The sequence below is a fragment of the Gymnoscopelus braueri genome, assembly GCF_963280865.1.
Source record: "Gymnoscopelus braueri genome assembly, chromosome: 21".
Classification (NCBI taxonomy): Eukaryota; Metazoa; Chordata; class Actinopteri; order Myctophiformes; family Myctophidae; genus Gymnoscopelus; species Gymnoscopelus braueri.
Window position 1 is genome coordinate 35885936 of NC_137623.1, and position 19673 is coordinate 35905608.

Sequence of the window (19673 nt, forward strand, 5' to 3'; positions counted from 1 at the left end):
AAGGACCGAGCTGTACTATATATCGTTTCATGGTTCAACCGCTTGAATGTTTGGGTTGTGGATATCCCTTTTTATTCGTTTCCTAAATAAAAAATATATATATATATTTCAAAAGATTCAAAAAAGTTTAAACAAAAAAAGTCATGTATGTCTTGTATTTTCAAATGAAAAAAGCTAATAGAAATATATTAAAAATGTTTTAAAAAAGGTTAAAAGTCACAACTTTTCAACAATTAAAAACAATGCCCAACTGTTTCAAAAGTATTTCATAAATAAAATGAAAACTAATCATTTCCATAAATAAATGTTTAAAATAGGTTTAAGAAGTAGTGAAAATAGCAGATCTACAGGCTAATTTCTCTTTTGGGTCTTGAGCTAAAAGGTTTGGGAACCACTGTGGTTAGCCTACCTCTATGTAAGCTGTGTCGTTGTTTGCATCTTTGATGTGCGGGAACCAGTCTCTGGGAGGCTTAGACAGGTGCTTTGACTCGGTCACATACCACAGCAACTTGGGCCAACCTGGACAAACACAGACACAGACATGTTGTTCATTCACACATACAGCCACACACTTCCCAACATCATTATGTCATGTGTTTTCAGTAAGCTGACAATGCACTTAACCCAGTGGTTTTCAACCTTTTTCATATCAAGGTCCATTCATTATTCGGCATTTGAACCACGGACCACTGCTTGATGAGATTTAGCCTCCATTATGCATTCCCAGATTGAATGGGTTAATCCAAGGCCTCACTCCAACAAGTACATACACAAAATTAATGCTTGCATCGTTTAGAGCGTTGGTTCTCAAAGTAGGAAAAATGTGATTTTTTTTCTCAGTTTATTTTTTAACATTGAAGTGGATGGAGCATCAATTTTTTGAAAATCGTTTTCTCCTAGTTCCTTTGAGATAAAAAAATAATAAAAATACCCCCAAAAAAAAGAAAAGAAATATATATATTAAAAATAAATAAAATAAAATAGGCGACGTCAAAAGACGATGAGTTAATATAGCGTCAAATGCAGTTTGACCACTTTAACCTTATTTTATACTTTCAAAAATAGCCGATCTATAAGCTCTTGTAGATCGGATATTTTCAAAATATTCTCCAAAATTGGAATAACCTTTGAAACTTTTAACAACACAAATCTTCCGCTTTGGATTTCCTGATACGAAATCTTTTCACATGGGGGTCCGTGGCAAAATTACATAACAATTTGGGGGTCCTTGACATTAAAAAGAACCACTGCTGTAGAGAATAGTTAAATACATTTTTTTTTTTTTTTTTTTTTTTTTTTTTTTTTTTCTCTATAATTTTTATCCCACGATTTTGTAACCCATATTTTTTTCACCCAGTGCCAATTGCCTATGTAATCCTGGGCACTACTCTCCCTCTGCCAGCCTAGGGAGAGCCCAAGCTGAAGCTCATGCCTCCTTCAATGCATGAGGAGCAAGCAGGCCGCTTCTTATCACCCGACAGGGGGGAGGTTCCCTGGTTAGACGTAGCGCGTGGAAGGAACACGTTATTCCAACCAGTTCCTTTCCCCTCCATCAGGCGCCCTGGCTGACCAGGGGGAGGCAGTATAGTGACCAGGATTACTGCATGTTTTTGTGAGGGTATTAACTACCCTAGGAGACACGGGGAGAACATACAAACTCCACACAGGAAGGCCCTTTCACCAACCCCACCTAGGGTATGGGCACTGATGACGCGGAGGAGAGAACACGCCCCCAGTGCCCACAGCGTCCCCGGCGGGAATTGAACCCAGGACCTTCTAGCTGTGAGGCTACAGCGCTTAAATACATTTATTAAAAAATTAAACAAATCTTTAAAAATATATATATTTCTGAACAGGATTTGCTTCTTTATACAATTGTAACTTTTTAGAGCTTATAATCATTTATATATTTATTTTTTAACCCATTAAAACCGAGAAAGCATATGTCATTTTATATTTTTACGTTGGCTATTCAAAAATAGCAGATATAAAAGTACATCTGCTATTTTTGACCATTTTTGAAAAATCTTGAAAGTGTGAGAACTACTGATTAGGCATTTGTCGAATTAATTTCTCTTGCCAAAGTAGATGCACCACATTTTGGAACGAAAGCCTACATTCCTCATTAGTCGGGTTGCTCTGACCTCTGAACTGCGGGATCTCTCCGGTGGCGCTCTTGGGCAGGCCCTTGTGACAGGCGTCGCTGGTCAGCGCCACGGTAACGCCACAGCTGCCCAATAGGAAGCCGATCTGCTGACTGCCAGCGTCCTAGTATAGGGCGAGACACGATGTACAAGGTGAGGAGAGACCTCCGGAACGGTTTCCACAGTAAACAATACTAATGCAGTATGTACAATATGAGGTGAGGAGACCTCTAGAGCGGTTTCCACAGTATACAATACTAATGCAGCGTAAATATGGGGTGAGGAGACCAACAGCAGCAGTGGTGGACAGTAACAAAGTAGATGTATTTGAGCACTGTACTTAACATTTTCAATTAACCCTCAATACATTGAGAGATAGGCTATTTTTGCTGCGCAACATGCGTCCATAGAACGCATGTTACATAGGCTTCTATGTAATCCAAATTAATCAGTCATGGTGACTGAGAACTTTAATCCATGCATACAAAAGAACGAATGTTTCGGCTATCGTCAGTGTGATAGCTGAAACGAGTGTGACCCTTTCACCCTTCACACTTGCCAAATGTTCATGTTTTAAGCAGACCACCTGAGGAGTCAGAGCGCGGTGGTAATAAAAAAAGTATATTTATCCCCACAATGTTCCTCACAGCAGGAAACCAATCACAGTACCCGCAATCAGCGATGTACTAAAATCTCTCAATTGAAAGACGTCAGCAATCGGCAACCTGTCGCTCAAATTACATATAACCCTACCCCCCCCACCTCTGCTACATGTGAAAAGCATTTTAGTGCAAATTGACTAATCTTCAGCCCAAGAATGGGAAGAATAAATTCACACAAACTTCAAAAACAACTTCTAATTAAGTTAAAATACTTATTTAAATACTTATAAGTACTTATTCAACTTTAAATACTCTGACCAGGCTGTGAATTCTCACCTGTCCTGACCTGTTTCACCTAATTTGAGATAGACAGTACAGTAGAAGTCATTCCCAACTAATTGTTCACATTGACTGCTGAAAACACTGTTTTGCATACTTATATAATTTATATATTATAAGGTGTAGTGATTGTACAAGCAAGTCAGTGCATTCGCGAGGTGGTTTCAAGAAATTCCTAGGCTCTGTAAAATTCATTGTGAAAACAATACAGGAATATGTTGATATTAACTCATTGGCCGCCATTATCGCATTAACGCGATCTAATAAATAGCGCGCTTGGCCGCCAGGATCGCATTAATGCGATCTAACGTCTTTATTGATCTTTATGCTCTGATCACGCTATTCTGTTATGAATCAGGCTAAGTTTCGGGTTCCACTTACTTCAACCACCACTGCATCCGGTTCCATGACTTGGGTTCCGTTTTCGGTTTTACATTTTTCCCCCCAGTCATTTTCGACCATAATAGGGAAACAAACGGTTTTTCACACGCTATGAAAAGCGATCGGAGACCTCCCCTCCTATAATCTATGGTCTGGGTGACGAACAGTCATCCCCGTTGTGTATCACAAAGTAATTTTCGCCGATAACAGAATCTGAGACATTTCACTTCCGGTTCATGTGTTTCACTGTGTGAGTGGGTCTGGGAGGGGGCGAGTGTGATCGAGAGGCGATCAAGCTTGGTATGTGCTGCTCTCTGGTGGTGGAACGATCAAAACGATTCAAGTGTCAAGGTAGACTTTCTAGATGTGAATTAAATAACAAAATAACGAAACAAAAAAACACGAAAATCGCTGGCAAGGGCTGCTATGAACGAGGTTTTAACTCTGGCAGTCAATGAGTTAAAAAGAAAATGCTTTTTTGAATACTTAATTATTTTAACGACAAGTACTCCAGATAAAATCTGATCTGAAAAGTAACCGTTTTGGACATATGAGGTTTTCCGCCCCGACAGAGACGATATGGGGTGAGAAATGGCTTCTAGAATGGCTTCCAATGTGCACAAACAGTATGATTACCTTGCGAGTGAGCGGCACCTCGATGGGCACAGGGACCACCTCGGCCAGTAGACACCCGTAGAAGGCCACCATGAAGGCCACCGGATCGTTATTGGGAAACACTAGCGCCACCTGGAGGGGAGGAGGGCGACAGCAACACCATCTATTAGTGGATAGAGAGGTCGTCTGGTAATAAGGAGGCCATATAAGAAGGCCATGGGTTCGTCTGCCCCAGTCTATGTGTCAAAGCGTTCCTGAGCAAGACACGTAACCCTTAAATGCCATCATTACCATCTGAGTAGCCATCGGCTGGGTGAAGCGGGAAAATAATTTCCTGCGTTTGATTATAAGGTATTCAAAGAAATCTGAATAACTGAATAAAGCACTTTATTCAGTCATATGTGTCCGCTCCTGAGACGCACCAGATCAGCCTGATTTCGGCTTGAGGCGCGGTGGAATATCCCTTTTATCTTTATCAGACCATAATTATATTAGCCTAAAACTAGCACTCAGACTGACTGGCTGAGACATCAGGGATCTCCCATATGAATGAAGAGAGAGAGGAGAATCGGTAAGAAGACATTAAAAGGAAGAAGAGGAAATAACGGGGAAAACACAGAATGTGTGTCTATAGACCACAGAGAGAGAGAGAGAGTGTGTGTGTGTGTGTGTGTGTGTGTGTGTGTGTGTGTGTGTGTGTGTGTGTGTGTGTGTGTGTGTGTGTGTGTGTGTGTGTGTGTGTGTGCGTGCATGCGTGCATGCGTGCATGCGTGTGTGTAGTTAGGTATTACTCACCCTGTCCCCGGGTCGAACCATGGGCTCCTGTTTACTGCCCAGTTTGTGGAGGATGTTGTAGGCTAGCTTGATGCTTCGAGACCACAGCTTCCCTACAGGGAGGAAAACACAGGGCATTATGAAAAAACACGGCTCCTCACGTATTAGAAGGACAATATCAGTCACCAGAACCAAGGACGGGCGTTTTCGAAGAAACTATCATGGTTAAAATGGAGTTTGAACTGAAGTTACAATGGGTTTGCATAAGAAGGGGGCATGTCTGAAAAATGTATATCAAATATCAAAATACTGAATCAAGCAACTTAAAAACTGTCTGGGGTGAAACACAAAAGCCTGAGTAGAGGTTAAAATGACCCCAAACATGTTTGAAAGTGAAATATCCCTTTAACGTAAGGTTCATGCCGTTCCACACATGAACCTTATGTGGGACATCATGGTCACTTGTGTGAGCAGCTGTGTCTGTCCTCTAATGTGAGGTGACATGTCTTTATCCGGTGCCTTGGGCTTTTTTTTACACTACACCTGTACAAATGGTCCATTTCTTCCTTTCTCCTTTCAGTATTTTGTTTAATTAAAATGTGGGCAGGAATATTTTCAGCTGTGAGGGTGACACTAACGTCCTATACCTTTGTGTGCAAAGGTAGTTGGTACGGTCATTTGGTACGGTCATCTTACAATAAATGCACTGAATAGCCTGAAAAGTCTATTTTAAAAAGAATGAATGTTTAAAAAAAACGAGAAAAAAAACACGTCATTGTATGTTTTCTTTAAAACCTTGAAAAATGGGTTTTCATTGTGATGACTAGCAACTTAAAGTGTATTGATTGATTGATTGATTGATATCTTTATTGATCATGAAATAAAACCTTATGTCACTGTCATGTATGTGACATAAATCTGACCCACCACAGCAGCAGACAAGTCCTACAATCACTCTCCCCCCTCTCCCCCCTCCCCCAATCTGGACGTGACTCCCTCGCACTTGACAACTGCTGGCACACTGACAGGCTGATCAGGCTTTTTCATGGGCAGTGTGTGACGCAAGACGCAAGAACGTGAGCAACGCACCGATTGGCTAGTCAGTGATGGGCAACATGCTGATTGGCTAGTCAGCTCAGACGTAAAAACAGGGTCAGAATTTATGCTTGTAACTCAGAGCTTGTGCAACAATTTCTACAGCTACAAAGCTGTGTTAGACACAGTGGTGGACAATGTATACTCAAGTAAATACTCAAATATTCAAAAGTATAAATCACGAAGAGCAGGGTCCAGAAATTGTCAGAAATTGTGAAAATAGCAGATCTACAAGCTCGCCGCGACACGTTATGAGATCGTCTTTTTTTTTAAAAATAGGGCTTCAGTGGTTAATTCATAATATATTTTTGTAAATTTGTGGGATAGAAATATAGTGGAGTAAAAAGTACTATATTTCTGTATGAAATGTAGCGGAGTGAAAGTCATCAACTTGCAAAAACTAAAAAACAAAAATGTACTCAAGTAAATGTACTTAGTTTCTGTCCACCACTGGTAGTGGTTACTTATGTGCAAATTAAATGCGTTTGCACCAAACTGTATCTTCCGCAGTGGGGGTAATGTGGCTACATCTGTAAATAAACAGAACAAATCCAGCTACAACATGTACTGTATCAATCAATCAATCAATCAATCAATCAATCAATCAATCAATCAATCAAACTTTAATTACAGTATAGAGCACGTTTAAAACAGCCAGAGATTGATTGAAGTGCTTCACAGAATTAGGACAGCACCACTGTCACAGCACCACTGTCCTAAACATGTAATGTTGTTGTTAGTAGGAATAAACACAGAAGCACCCGGGAGGAAGTGGACTAATAAAGGGGAGGAGCCAAACCGAGTTCCTGTTTCTACAGGTGATGCGCCCAGAGGCAAAAACAAAGGGGAAAAAAAATATTTCCCCCCCCTTTTTTTTACCCAATGGGTTCCCAGATTGAGTCAAAATATACATGTTAAAAGTATGCATGTGCGTGCATACCAACATGGGCACAAGACATGCATAACATAAAAAAAAGGAAATGAAGAAAAATCGATAAGTAAGTACACTCACTTAATGATTAAAAAAGCCAGGGGGAAAAGAATATGTATCATGATTACCGTATGTGAGCACGTAGAGGGGTTTCCCGGCGGTGTCCAGGCTGGTGAGACAGGGGGCTTTGGGGGAGATGGTCCCCCAGCGCTGCAGAGCCGCCTCCAGGGACGGCGGCCAGTTGGTGACCACGCCCAGGGCCTCCCCTCGCGCCGGCAGCATCTCTGCCCCCTCCGGCCGCGGCTGCTTGGGATCTGGCTGCTGGACTGAAGACAGAGAGCACACATGGTGTTACATCGGTTATTAACGTTACATGGTTTAAAAGCAAAATAAAATCTCACAACTGCAAATGTTTGTATGACCAAGTAACTAATGTGCGAATTGTGTAGAGACAGTGTGCAATTTCTTCCTCGGCCTAGTGGCAGTGTGCGTGCAAAGTTTCACGGCAATCGCATGCAGTGTTCATGATTTGAGGCATTTTGTTCAAAACGGACCACGCCTGCAAACTTTGGAAGCCAATCAGGATGGAATAGGAAAAATCTGGTTTAATGACTATAAAGATACTGTGTACCAATTTGCATGATGTTTGGACAAAATCTGTGGGAGTAATATTTAAAAAAAATACAGTTTCGCTGCGATCGGGCCAACGGTGCCGGAGATTAGCTGTTCACAGACGAACATACAGTACACACACACACACACACGGACGGACGGACGAACAAGGACTGGGTGCAAAACATAGTCTCAGCCATGCCTTCAGCCTGGCGGAGACAATTAAGACACTACGTAACATTATGAGATTTTAGTAATAATTGTTCCTGCTGTTCTACGTACTGTCAACCAGGTGAAGAAATCACAGATTGAATTTGAGGCTTTAACCTTTGCTTTTATATGAAATATCCGAGACTGTTAAGATTTTATGGAAGATGCTTCTGAACATGTTGCTAGTTTGACCACTTCAAATGCTCTTATCTTAAAATAATGACCAAAAATAGCCGATCTATAAGCTCTCAATGCGTCAGAGGCGCATTGAGAGCTTGTAGATGGCTCCTAGAAGACATTATGACTGAAATCAGTCGTGGGCGACTGAGAACTTTAATCCATGCATCCACTGCTTTCATCACTTCCCCTGACTCTTGACGGACCATCTGTCCAGCTTTGAGGGGTTTGCAAGACCCCACTCCCTACTTGGCCTCATCAGGAATTACATTAATTTAGTTTTTCAACGTTGCCAGTTGGAGATATTAATCGAGAGAGCCAATCCTGGAGCAGCTGTTATTCCAAGATGGCATTAACCCTCTGATCCTCCTACTACCAATCCCCTGGTGGTGGTGTGTGCAATTCGACGTCAATCACACTCATCCTCATCCAAGCAGCCACTTGAGCTGGATGATTGCTTGGTGATACTGCATAGTGCTCTAGTACTCCAGACTTAATGGTCTCAGTCTCCACTATAATTAAACTTTTTTTTCCTTCTTTTTTTTTTTACTTATGTCCTCGAACCAAGAGGACCAGGGAGTGCACAGCTTCTAGACGTTGTGAGCTCGTAAAGCTGCAATTTTCACTATCATTGCACACGACACTATTGTGCGACAAAATATAAAATAACGCTTAAAGGGATAGTTCACCCACAAAAAAAATGTTTTCTATCAATTAGTCCCATGGAGACTTGAGTTCATGGATATGTTTTAGTTTTTTGCCGCATTCCTAAGCCAATAATTTGATGACCAGCGGACCGGTAGGCAGCGGTTCTGGTAGGAGACACAAAGGAGACTCCTTGTGTCTCCAACCCGAACTGGCTGCCGGTCATCAAATTATTGGCTTAGGAATGCGACAAAAACTAAAACATATCGATGAATTCAAGTCTCCATGGGGTGACTTATAATCATTTCATCAAACATTTTGGGGGTGAACTATCTTTTTAAGTGGTTAATCAATAACTTTATATACTGTAGATGTTTTTTATTTAAAATAAATTGCTTCTCGATAATTCGATTAATCGAAAAAGTAATTTATAGTTGCAGCCCTAACTTGGTCTGCCAGAGCCGGCAGACTAACAGCACAGACAGACAGACAGACACACACACAAACAGAGAGCTCAGTCTAACCCTCTAGAAGCTCGTCAAAGTCGTCCACAAAGAACTCCCTCAGAGGGGGTCTGCGAGGCATCTTCAGAGTGGTCACCAGCTGCTGGATCTTTGCAGACACACGACTGCTGACTGGCACACCTGGAAAACACACACACACACGCACGCACGAGTACACACACACACGCTCACACACACACACACACACACACACACACACACACACACACACACACACACACACACACACACACACACACACACACACACACACACACACACACACACACACACACACACACACACACACACACACACACACACACACACACACACACACACACACACACACACACACAGTGAGTTCCAGAGGCTAATGTTTAGCAACTTTCTCAGGAGAAAGGAATTTGACAATTATGTTCACTCACTGTGTTTCTCTTTCTCTATCTCCAGCACAGAATCATACACAGGGTGGAGCAGATAAGATTTTTGCACGCACGCACGCTCACACACATGCATACACAGTGGTGGAAAGTAACTACACTTTTGAGAGTATTTTCTACTCTAAATACTACTCCACTACATCTCAGAGGTAAATATTGAACTTTTACTCCACTACAATTATACAAATAAATATATTGATGCCAAAACTTTTGTACTTTTACTCAAGTAAATGTGGGACTTTTATTTGTGAGTATTTCTACATGGTGGTCTTGATACTTTTACTCAAGTAAAACATTTAGTACTTCCACCACAGTGCATACACGTGCACGCCCGCACGCGCATGCACAGGCACAGGCACACGCGCACACACACACACACACACACACACACACACACACACACACACACACACACACACACACACACACACACACAGTGGCGTTAAGGGCCTACCGTCCCCAGTCTCCATGCGTTCTGCGTTGCCATACTTCTGCGTGTTCCTGGCAATAGTTCCCATGTTGGACATGTGGTGGCGCTCCGGGCGGGAGTGGGAGGAGTCAGACGAGTAGCCAGTCACGTCAGGAGGGGCTGAATGATTCTCTATAGGAAGACAGAGAGAGACAGGTGTTATACGAAGTGACTACAAAACATTGATGCAACACTGCTGCCATTTGTTTCAAAGGTTTATCCCAAGCCAACCTTTCCTACGTGGATGTACTGTATAACAATTTGTGACAGCAAATGCACAATTCTTATGGCTTTGTAAGATAGTTGTGTCTAAGTTGCAACTTTGTAACACAGCTCTGTTTACACATTTCTTTTTTCCCTTTTAATTGTACATACATTGTTTTGTTTTGATTGTTTTGTTCAACTTTTGCATTGGCAATGTAAACGTATGTTTTCTCATGCCAATAAAGTCCCTTTGAATTGAAAATGTAACTTTTTTTAGTTTTTGTTTGGCTGTCATGCCAAAAATAGGGACTGCAGGTTGGAATTGGTTTACACCAAATCAAGGCAAATTGTGAAATGTAAATAAATAAAAACCTACAGTAACATAAGTGATGTTTGTGTACAATTCACCAGTGAAGTATAAAAGAGAACTAAAGTCCACTGACTTTGTTTCATTGGCTGTTTATGAAGTAAAACATAAATCATACTTGTCAGCACTGTTTCAACACTGTCACACACTGTCACAACAAATAATTATAAGTAAACTAACTGAAATGGTCCTACCGTTTTTGTTTTTGTTTTCAAACTGTTTATATGATGTTTTGCATAGTATGTATATTTGTCTGTCATTAATGTTTCGATCAATTGAGTACAAAGGACCCCAATGGAAACAAGCCATAGGCTTTCTTGGGTTTAAAATCCTCTTAGCAGACCTTGTATTGAACTGTACTTTCTTGTGCCTTTTTTTGCAAACTGCTAATAAAGTATTCAATCAATCAAACAAACCTATACTCATTAATTCCCCTTTATAGATTGAAAAAAAGATATATTATCGTTTCCCCATGAATGTAATAGAAAATACCTTTTCTGATAACTACATCACAAGCTTTTGTCACAATGTTATTTGTGATACTATGTATGGCATATATGCAATTCAGAGATATTGCTGCATTTCTGAAAACCATGTTCCCTACCATCAGACTCCAATGGCGGGGGCCACAGCATGTCGGAGCCAAACTCACAGGAGCGCCTGAGGGACCCTCCGTTCTCTGCCACACTCAGAGCCCCCTTCCTCTTCAGAGACAGGTGGCCTATACCTGCAGGGACATGTATGGTTATTCTTCTCAAATGTTCTGTTTTGGTTCCCAAAAGTGGGGATCCCAGTGGGGGAGGGGGTCCCAGCTAAATTAGTTAATTAGTTAATATAGCATCAAAATCAGTTTAAAGCCTCACTATGTAACTTATTTTTTTAATTAATAAAATGTAATTTTGTCCAATCTGTAAAATAGATTATGTTAATACAATAACTAATACAATTGGGGTGGTTGTATTGTGTCTCCCTGCTCTTTTATTGAGAGATTTAGATCGTGTCAAAGGTCATGTCTCACCTAGACACAGGATCTGACACGAATTTTGACCTGATGGTCAAGATTCAATTTATCCCCTGAGCAAGCAGGCAGGCTCTATTAGCTCAATGGTTAAAATGTCAGCACTTAAGCAGGAAACCTGGTTCAAATCCAGGGTGGAAGAGGAAAGATACATAGTGCTGCTTTAACCATTTTAACCCTACAACATCGGATTTCCAAGCTCACAACGTGTCACATAGTGATGCGTTGTTGTGAGCTTGGAGATCTGCCATTTTCAAGAAAATCGTACAAAAAACGCGAACACAAATCTTGTATGGGGGGGGGGTCCTTGGCACCAAATATTTTCAGATGGGGGTCCGTGACCAAATACCTATTAATGCGGGGGGTCCTTGAAAGATTGAGAACCACTAGATTTAGGCTTTTCCAGCGAGATAGGACATAAGAGGGTGCAGAGAGGACATATCCCGCCACACGGCCAGGTGAGCTGTGTGCACTGAATTCAAACTCGCGTTGCCATGACTACGTGTATGACCCCTGGCAGCGTCACCAAGGTGGCCCACATACACGTTTAATAGAGAGCCCGACCGTTTTTTGGGGCTGATGCCGATCCCCATTTTGTCAAAATGTTTTCAATTTCAATAAACTTGATGTCTTTTTTTAATAAAATGTCATTTTGTCCAATCCGTATTGGTAGAGAATATGACTTTTGTCTCCCTGCTCTTGTATTGAGACATTTAGATCGTGTCAAAGGTCATGTCTCACCTAGACATAGGATCTGACAAAAAAAATTACCTGATGGTCAAGATTCAATTTGTCCCCTGAGCAAGGCAGGCCGGATCTATTAGCTCAATGGTAAAAAAAAAAGCAGCGCTTGCGCAGGAAATCAGGTTCAAATCCGGGGTAGAAGAGGAAAGTTACATAGTGCAGCTTTAACTTATAAGTAAACAGATAAATAAAACTCCATCTGTGTGTCTCTGTGTCACATGTCAAATTATTCACACACAAAGACACGCACGCACGTACGCACGCACGTACGCACGCACGCACAAACATGTGAGCATCTCTGTCAAAAAAGAAAAAGAAGAAAAGAAAACTGAATGAAAAAAGCTGGGGTGTAAACTCTGCCATCATATAATGCCACTGAATTAGCAAGAAAGAAAGAGAGAAAAAGAGAAATAAATAAATAAATAAAGGCCTGTCACGGTTACAACATTAAGTTAAAGGATCTACACCATGAATTTAAAAAACTATAATAATATTTAATATCATATTGTTTATGTCCCTCAAACGTTTTTCAAAAGGTTTGAGCCTAAATCAAGCCTCAGATATACTCATTCCAACTAACTTCTCTCTGGCTTATAAAGCACTTTCACCTGCAATACCACATTGTCCTGTTTGGCACAGGGCGCTATTGAACCTGTTTGTATGCATGTTATCTCCTGGTTCTGTGTGGAAAAAGTAAAAAAAAAAAAAAAGGATTTGCACCCTGACGTCACGTCAGGGTGCAAATCAGTTTGGCCTGTTTTGAGACCAATTTACAGAAAACCCCAGATTTGCTGTGAAACCCTGAGTGTTCAAACTGGGGTATTTTTGGGGATAGAAGAGAGGTAGGGGAGACCAAAAACACCAAAAAGAAGAAAAGAAAAAAAATTCATGGTGTAGTCCCTTTAACGATTAATTGTCATACAAATAATTGCGATTAATGATTTAATTGTTTTTTCAATATTTGAAAATGTTTGAACATTTTTCAACATGGAAAGGATAATAATTGCGATTATCTCAAATAACTGCGATTAGACGATTATGTAATAATTGTGACAGGCCTAAACAGACAGAAAGAACAAACGTAGAAGCAGTAGAAGCAGTAGAAACAAAGAAGCGTTCATCATCCTCATCACTCACCGTGGTGGGACTGCGACAGGAGGCTGTGCTGGTGGTGAGCCTGGCTGAGGTGAAAGTGCGACAGGTGGTGGTGCGAGTGCGGCACCAGGTGCGAGTGCGATATGTGCGCGTGCGCCAGGTTGTCGGCCAGGCGCCCGGCGTTGCCGCTCCCGCCGCTCTGCGTGGACGACGAGGAGGAGGAGGTGGAGCCCAGGTGGGCGGGGCCCCCCATGGGGGCGGGGCGGCTCATCCAGTGCTCGGCCACCATCGACATGTCGTCGCCGGGGCCCGCCTCCTCCTCGGAGCCCGACGAGGAGTCCGAGCACAGAGGCGACAGGCCTGGGTGAGGAAAAGAAAGGCCTTGGTTGAAAGAGGAAATGGAACGAGGAAAACAGCCCCACAGCAAACCATAACGCACAGCCTACATAATAGCCATAACATTAACCGTTAACTGCAATTTAGGCATTTAGCACAGTGATTCCCAGACACTGGGTCGGGACCCATTTGTGAGACACATTTTTATGGGTCACGACACAAGTAAATATCCCTTTTTTTTCGTTTACTACATAAAAAAAAGATTATTAAAAAAATCTGCATTTTCAGAAAAGGCCAAGATATTTCAAAATAATTTCAGGCAATTCTGTACATCTAAAAGAAAAACTAAAGAAGTAGTGAAAATAGCCCATCTGCAAGCACACAACGTGTTATGAAGTGACTCGGCATGAGCTTGTACAGTAGATCTGCTATTTTCACTAGTTTGGGTCCTGGGGAGACATCAAATTTCTCTTTTGGGCCTCGAGCTAAAAAGTGTTGAGAACCAATGATTTAGCACACGCTCTAGTCTCAAAAGCAAGGTAAACGCATACATCAAATGCAGAGAGACAGTGTAGTAGTGCCTCAGTAAACTAGGATCACAGGTAAAGCAAGAACCTAGCATCAGTCTAAACAATATACTATCAACATAATAATCTGTACATTGAATTATTGGATACCAAGTAAACAATGAACCTAACATCTGTCTAAATAACATGCTATCTAGATTTTATTTTACGTTGTGGTCAAGAAAAAACACGCTTAAAAATTGAAAGGTGCGCTAAGCAGAGCGAAAATCTTCACCAGGTGTCATGCCCTAATAATAATAGCGATATAGAGCATAGCAGTGGCGGCCATTTACCGGCTCTGGTTCCACAGATAGAAAGCCCATTCATTCAGCCTATGGCAATTTCCGAAAATATTTATATTAATTATTTTAAGCCTGGAACCAAGACATCCAGGCTCCTGGTGAATCCTGACCATGAAACCTTTGATTCTGTGTCAAAGAATATTGAGAGAATATTATAATAATAATATGAAAACCGCAAAAAAAACTGCAAAGTTACAAAGGCAAACTTAATGTTTTTACGTACAGCCATGAAAGCAGCGCAGCATGTCATTAATAATAAACTTAATAATAATAAACTTTATATTTGTATAGCACCTTTCATGATATGATATGCAGTCCAACAAGCTTTAAATAAAAAAAGAGATCAACAAAAGAAAAATAACACAATATTAAACAAGATTAAAAACAACAAGATCAAAAACACGATCAAGAACAAATTCTCCCTGTTCTCTCTCACACACATTCATCGTCTACCTTCCTTCATCTTTCTTTCAGATTTCTGTCATGCAAAATGTCTCTGTGATTCCTCGCGTTAATTTTGTCAGTCAATCTGCACCACGTTCGCATTGTGAGAGGAACTCATTGTCTACCTTCCTTCATCTTCCTTTCAGATTTCTGTCTCATGCAAGTGTCTCTGTAATTCCTTGGGTTAATTATGTCAGTCAATTTGCGCAAGAGGAACTAAGCCCTAATTACGGCTACACCAGCGTGAATGTGTGTGAACATTAACCACTTAAACCCTATATGGCTATAGAGGGCTTTACGCAAGTGTTTCTGTTTTCGCTCTACATTAAATATTTTTGCTGGAAAATAGCAGATCTACAAGATCTCGCGTTGTGACACGTTGAGAGCTGGTAGATCTGCTATTTTCTGCGAAGGTTTTTCCCCCCGAATCCGGATGCTGGGCCTTAAGTGGGTTAAAGCCCGATTCATACTAGATGCGATGTATGGTGAACTTGTAGGTCTGCTATTATCAGCCGTTCTCTGCGTGCAACAACACCATTGCGCCTTATAAGGCTCTTGTGGGGCGGCCATAGCTGAGTGGTTAGTGAGCCCGCCTAGGGAGCAAGAGGCCCTGGTTACCCCAGGTACGATTCCAGGCCACGCCAGCATATGTGTCGATGAAATGAAATTTGTCCCTGAGCAAGACTCTTAACCCCTAATTGCTCACAGGCCCTCATTGGAAACAAGCCCTCAAGGACTTTCATGAACGTCCTGTTAAAAGGAATTATCCTTATCCTTGTGATTTGTGAGGGGGGGGGGTGTACTGTAACTTCTGTTTATAGAGGTACAGGACAAAACCTAACAACGACATTTAAACCTCGTCTTTAACAGAATACAGTGGGTGTTGTTACTGTAGTGTTATTATACTGAATTGCTTGTAATCCCTTTTGCTTTTTAAAACTTCTCATCCCCCTAATGCAGTTTGAGCCAAAGGTCCAGTACCTCATTGTGTGTGTGCTGACTCTCTTACCATTTCTGTGGCATTCTCTGGAGCTATCGCTAATATGCTGCTGATGCAGCCTGAGGATTTTTGTGTGTGTTTGTGGCTTTTTCTTTTTTAGATTTATTTTTTTGGGTGAAATTAGTGTGCCTCGGTCAGCATCTAAACGGCTGAGAGGAGCAGACATGAGCATTACAACGTAATCCTCTCTGGGCACAGGGCAGGCTTTGTGGGGTCGGTATTTTGGGCTTAGTAAGATGGAATTCAATTGAAATAACCACTGTGTGTCTGTTTCTCCGTGTGTGTGTGTGTGTGTGTGTGTGTGTGTGTGTGTGTGTGTGTGTGTGTGTGTGTGTGTGTGTGTGTGTGTGTGTCTCTGCCTGCCTTTCTTGACTAGCACAACCGTTGTTGAATAGAAAGTAATACCTATTTGCCATTAATGCTGTTTTATGCTGAACGTAAATGACATCAAAACTGGACCTACTGAAATGTTATGGTCACATAAATCTCCTCATTCTTATTTGTAATGTTATATTCTTTAAAAGGTGGTGCTAGCTACGGTTTTCATTTGCAGTTTTCTAAGCAAAACGTTAGGTAAAGGGGATTTGAATCCTGAAAAGTACCAATTTTGGACGTATGACGTTTCCACCCGACAGAGACAATATGTATTATGTATGTAATAAGATGATTGTGTGCGTGCGTGCGTGTGTGCGTGCGTGTGTGCGTGCGTGCGTGCGTGCGTGCGTGCGTGCGTGCGTGCGTGCGTGCGTGCGTGCGTGCGTGCGTGCGTGCGTGCGTGCGTGCGTGCGTGGGTTGACTGGGTAAGGACCTACTTCTGCTAACTGAATACTGCAATTCTTTGATGAATTGAGTACAAAGGACCTCAATGGAAACAATCCCTAGTGCTTTCTTAGGTTTAAAATCCTCTTAACAGACCTTGCATTGAACTGTGCTTGTCTTTGCCAACTGTTAATAATGTATTCAATCAATCAATCACGAGTGTGACTCACCTGGAGGCGTGTACGCGTCCATGGACGTCTGCACCACCAGCGAGCGTCTCTTGGAGGGCATGGGCACGGCTACCTTCCTCTCCACATGGCGCGCCAACACTGCCTGCACTGCCTCCGTGTGCACATCTGGACAGATGGGGGGGAAGGGAGGGTATAAACATAGAAAGGTAGAGAGACCAGAGAGAGGGAGGAGGAGAAAGAGGTGGAATGATGAGGGAGATTAAAAAAATAGGGAGGAAAAGGGGAGGGAGACTTTGATGAAACATAATATACAACAACAGGCCCAAGAATCCCGTGTGAATGAACACGCAGCCACACCCAGGTGCTAGCTAGAAAGAGAGAGAGAGGGGGGGGGTTACTCAAAAGAAAAATCTGCTAGTGGCTGATAGGACGAGAAAATTGGACGCTGTTGCCAAACAGATTAAAAAAGAAATTCTGTCCAGTGGAGAAAGTCTGTCCAGTGGAGAAGAAAACCATCAAAACAATGTTGACGTTTTTGAGTAGCGTGAAACATACATTCTCTTTCCCTTCCCTGTTGTTTTAATTTTCTTTTCCAGTGGATATATAGGAGGGGGGGTTAGGTGTAAACAAACTAGCTACGGTGTTACAAAAACGAACAATATTAACAGTGTTCATTCATGTGGGATACAGCTGCTTCATAACCACACCAATCTTCCTAATTCATAACTATAGTACAGACCAGATCCGTGGGCTAACTGACATAACATACCGCCACAACGGGTCAATAGGATAGTTGCAGGATTATGTTCCCGGTTTCATTTCCCTGTCTTTTTATAGGTAAGCGATGGCATCTCAGCCAAGTTATCCTATGGCCCATAGCTTCAACATCAAGACTGACACTCGATCAATCAATAATGTTCAGGTGCAGGTGTGGGTAATTATTAGAATTATTAACGTGGCTGAGTCGCCTTTCACACCTGCAGCACTGCATGTAATACTAGAGTTCACATAATGTTTATGGTTAAGTAAGTCAGTGGTTCTCCGGGGGGGTCCCAAATTATTTTGGGGGTCCCACAGAGGATTAGCTTAACGTGCAAACATTGTTTTCTCACTCAACAGTAAACAAACCAACACACAGTATAAGTGTATACAGGGTATCTCTGCACAGTTCTAAATTTACAATTTAATTACTTTTAAGATCTTTTTAATACCAAATTGGCCAAATTATCAAATATTGTGTAAGATAGAGGCAAATATTGTGAAAGTATCCGATCGACAAGCTCACAGCGCCTCGTATTGCGCATCGCATTGCATTGTAGTTCGGCTATTTTCACAATATGTGTCTGTGGAATCGAGTCAAACAAAATGTAATGCCTCAACTCCTATAATTCCAAAAGCTTGTCAGGGTCGGGGGGTCAAATATGATTATTTTGGGGGGGTCACAGCCTGAAAAGTTTGGGAACCCTTGCTGTAATGTACCTCCTATTCACATTGATGTAGAAGTTTAAGTCTGCACTGACAGTATATAAAACTGTCACCACTGACAGTAATGCTGTTACTTTACACCACTGGAAGAAACACACTATCCCTCCCAGTTATGCTCCCTGCTGCAGTGACAACACATAGAAATGTGTGGGGGGTGGAATCAATTGGCATAACGACTACATTGGTGAGAAGAAGGGGTAAAAAAGCTACATTTAGTACCTGATCTGTAGCGCTCATCCCGCGTGCCAGAGGTGCGCCGTCGATGGAAACGTGCTGCAGAGGGGGGTCCGAGGGGGGGCCTGTGAGACATGGGCCCTTCCATACCTGCACAGAGAGAGGCACACACACACACACACACACACACACACACACACACAAACACACAAGCACACAAATATAGGCAGACGGACAAAACAAGACACGGACAGACACAGACAGACACACAGACATATATATATGACAAAAGCGATAGATACATTGCAGAAGAAACAGTTGTCAAAGTCAGACTGTCAAATGAAAATGGAGATGGTTACATTTTAGGAGAGAGATTTGATGACTTTCAAAATCAATAAACAAACATAATTACTGAATTGTTGCATTTTACGAAAGGGGCCCTGGGAAGGTAGTTAATATAGCGAGTGTCATCATCATTGTAAAAGTCTGCCTACATACTGTACTACATCCACCCTGCGTTGGTTCTGCACACAATTCTTTCTCAAAGGTTACACAATACAACTAAATTAATTCACTTTAACACAAAACTGTCCTCCAACTACTCAAAAGTTCCTTATTAATTCCCACAGCCTTTTCCAAACTACTCCTCCCGGGGACAGAACCAAAAGCGCAGCAGTTGAGCAAGTGTGCAGTAAAACCGTGGGACTTCTGCAATTGCTACACAGTAAAATCCTCAGGGGTGAATTCACAAACAATGGATTGCGCCCACTAATAGCACCAGGAATTGCGAGTTAATCGTGCCCATCTGCCCCGTCTTAAGGGCTGATTCGCTAAAACATATTGCGCTAGTAATGATATCGTCTCGGGTGGAAACCTCATGTGTCTCAAACTGTTTATTTTCAGGATTCAAATTGAAAAGTAGCAAAAGTAGCTCCGAGCTCAAAACGTGTTGCTTTGCGCCGCGCTTCGAACCACGTTTCGAGCCGCGCTTCGAGCCACGTTTCGAGCTTGTGGATCTGCTACTTTTGATGCTTTTGTGTTTTTGCCC

The 19673-nt window shown here is 41.9% G+C and overlaps 1 protein-coding gene across 1 annotated transcript in view; it reads right to left on the bottom strand.

Annotated features, from left to right (window-relative positions):
* The window catches only part of LOC308077617 (disco-interacting protein 2 homolog C-like), a 95543-nt gene that overhangs the window by 59317 nt on the left and 16553 nt on the right, over positions 1-19673 (bottom strand). Inside the window, 11 exon segments of the mRNA XM_080418375.1 lie at positions 410-519; positions 2145-2268; positions 4103-4213; positions 4877-4968; positions 7010-7207; positions 9050-9169; positions 9926-10072; positions 11116-11238; positions 13411-13728; positions 17006-17131; positions 18671-18775. Of these exon segments, the coding sequence (XP_080274501.1) occupies positions 410-519; positions 2145-2268; positions 4103-4213; positions 4877-4968; positions 7010-7207; positions 9050-9169; positions 9926-10072; positions 11116-11238; positions 13411-13728; positions 17006-17131; positions 18671-18775 (1574 nt within the window).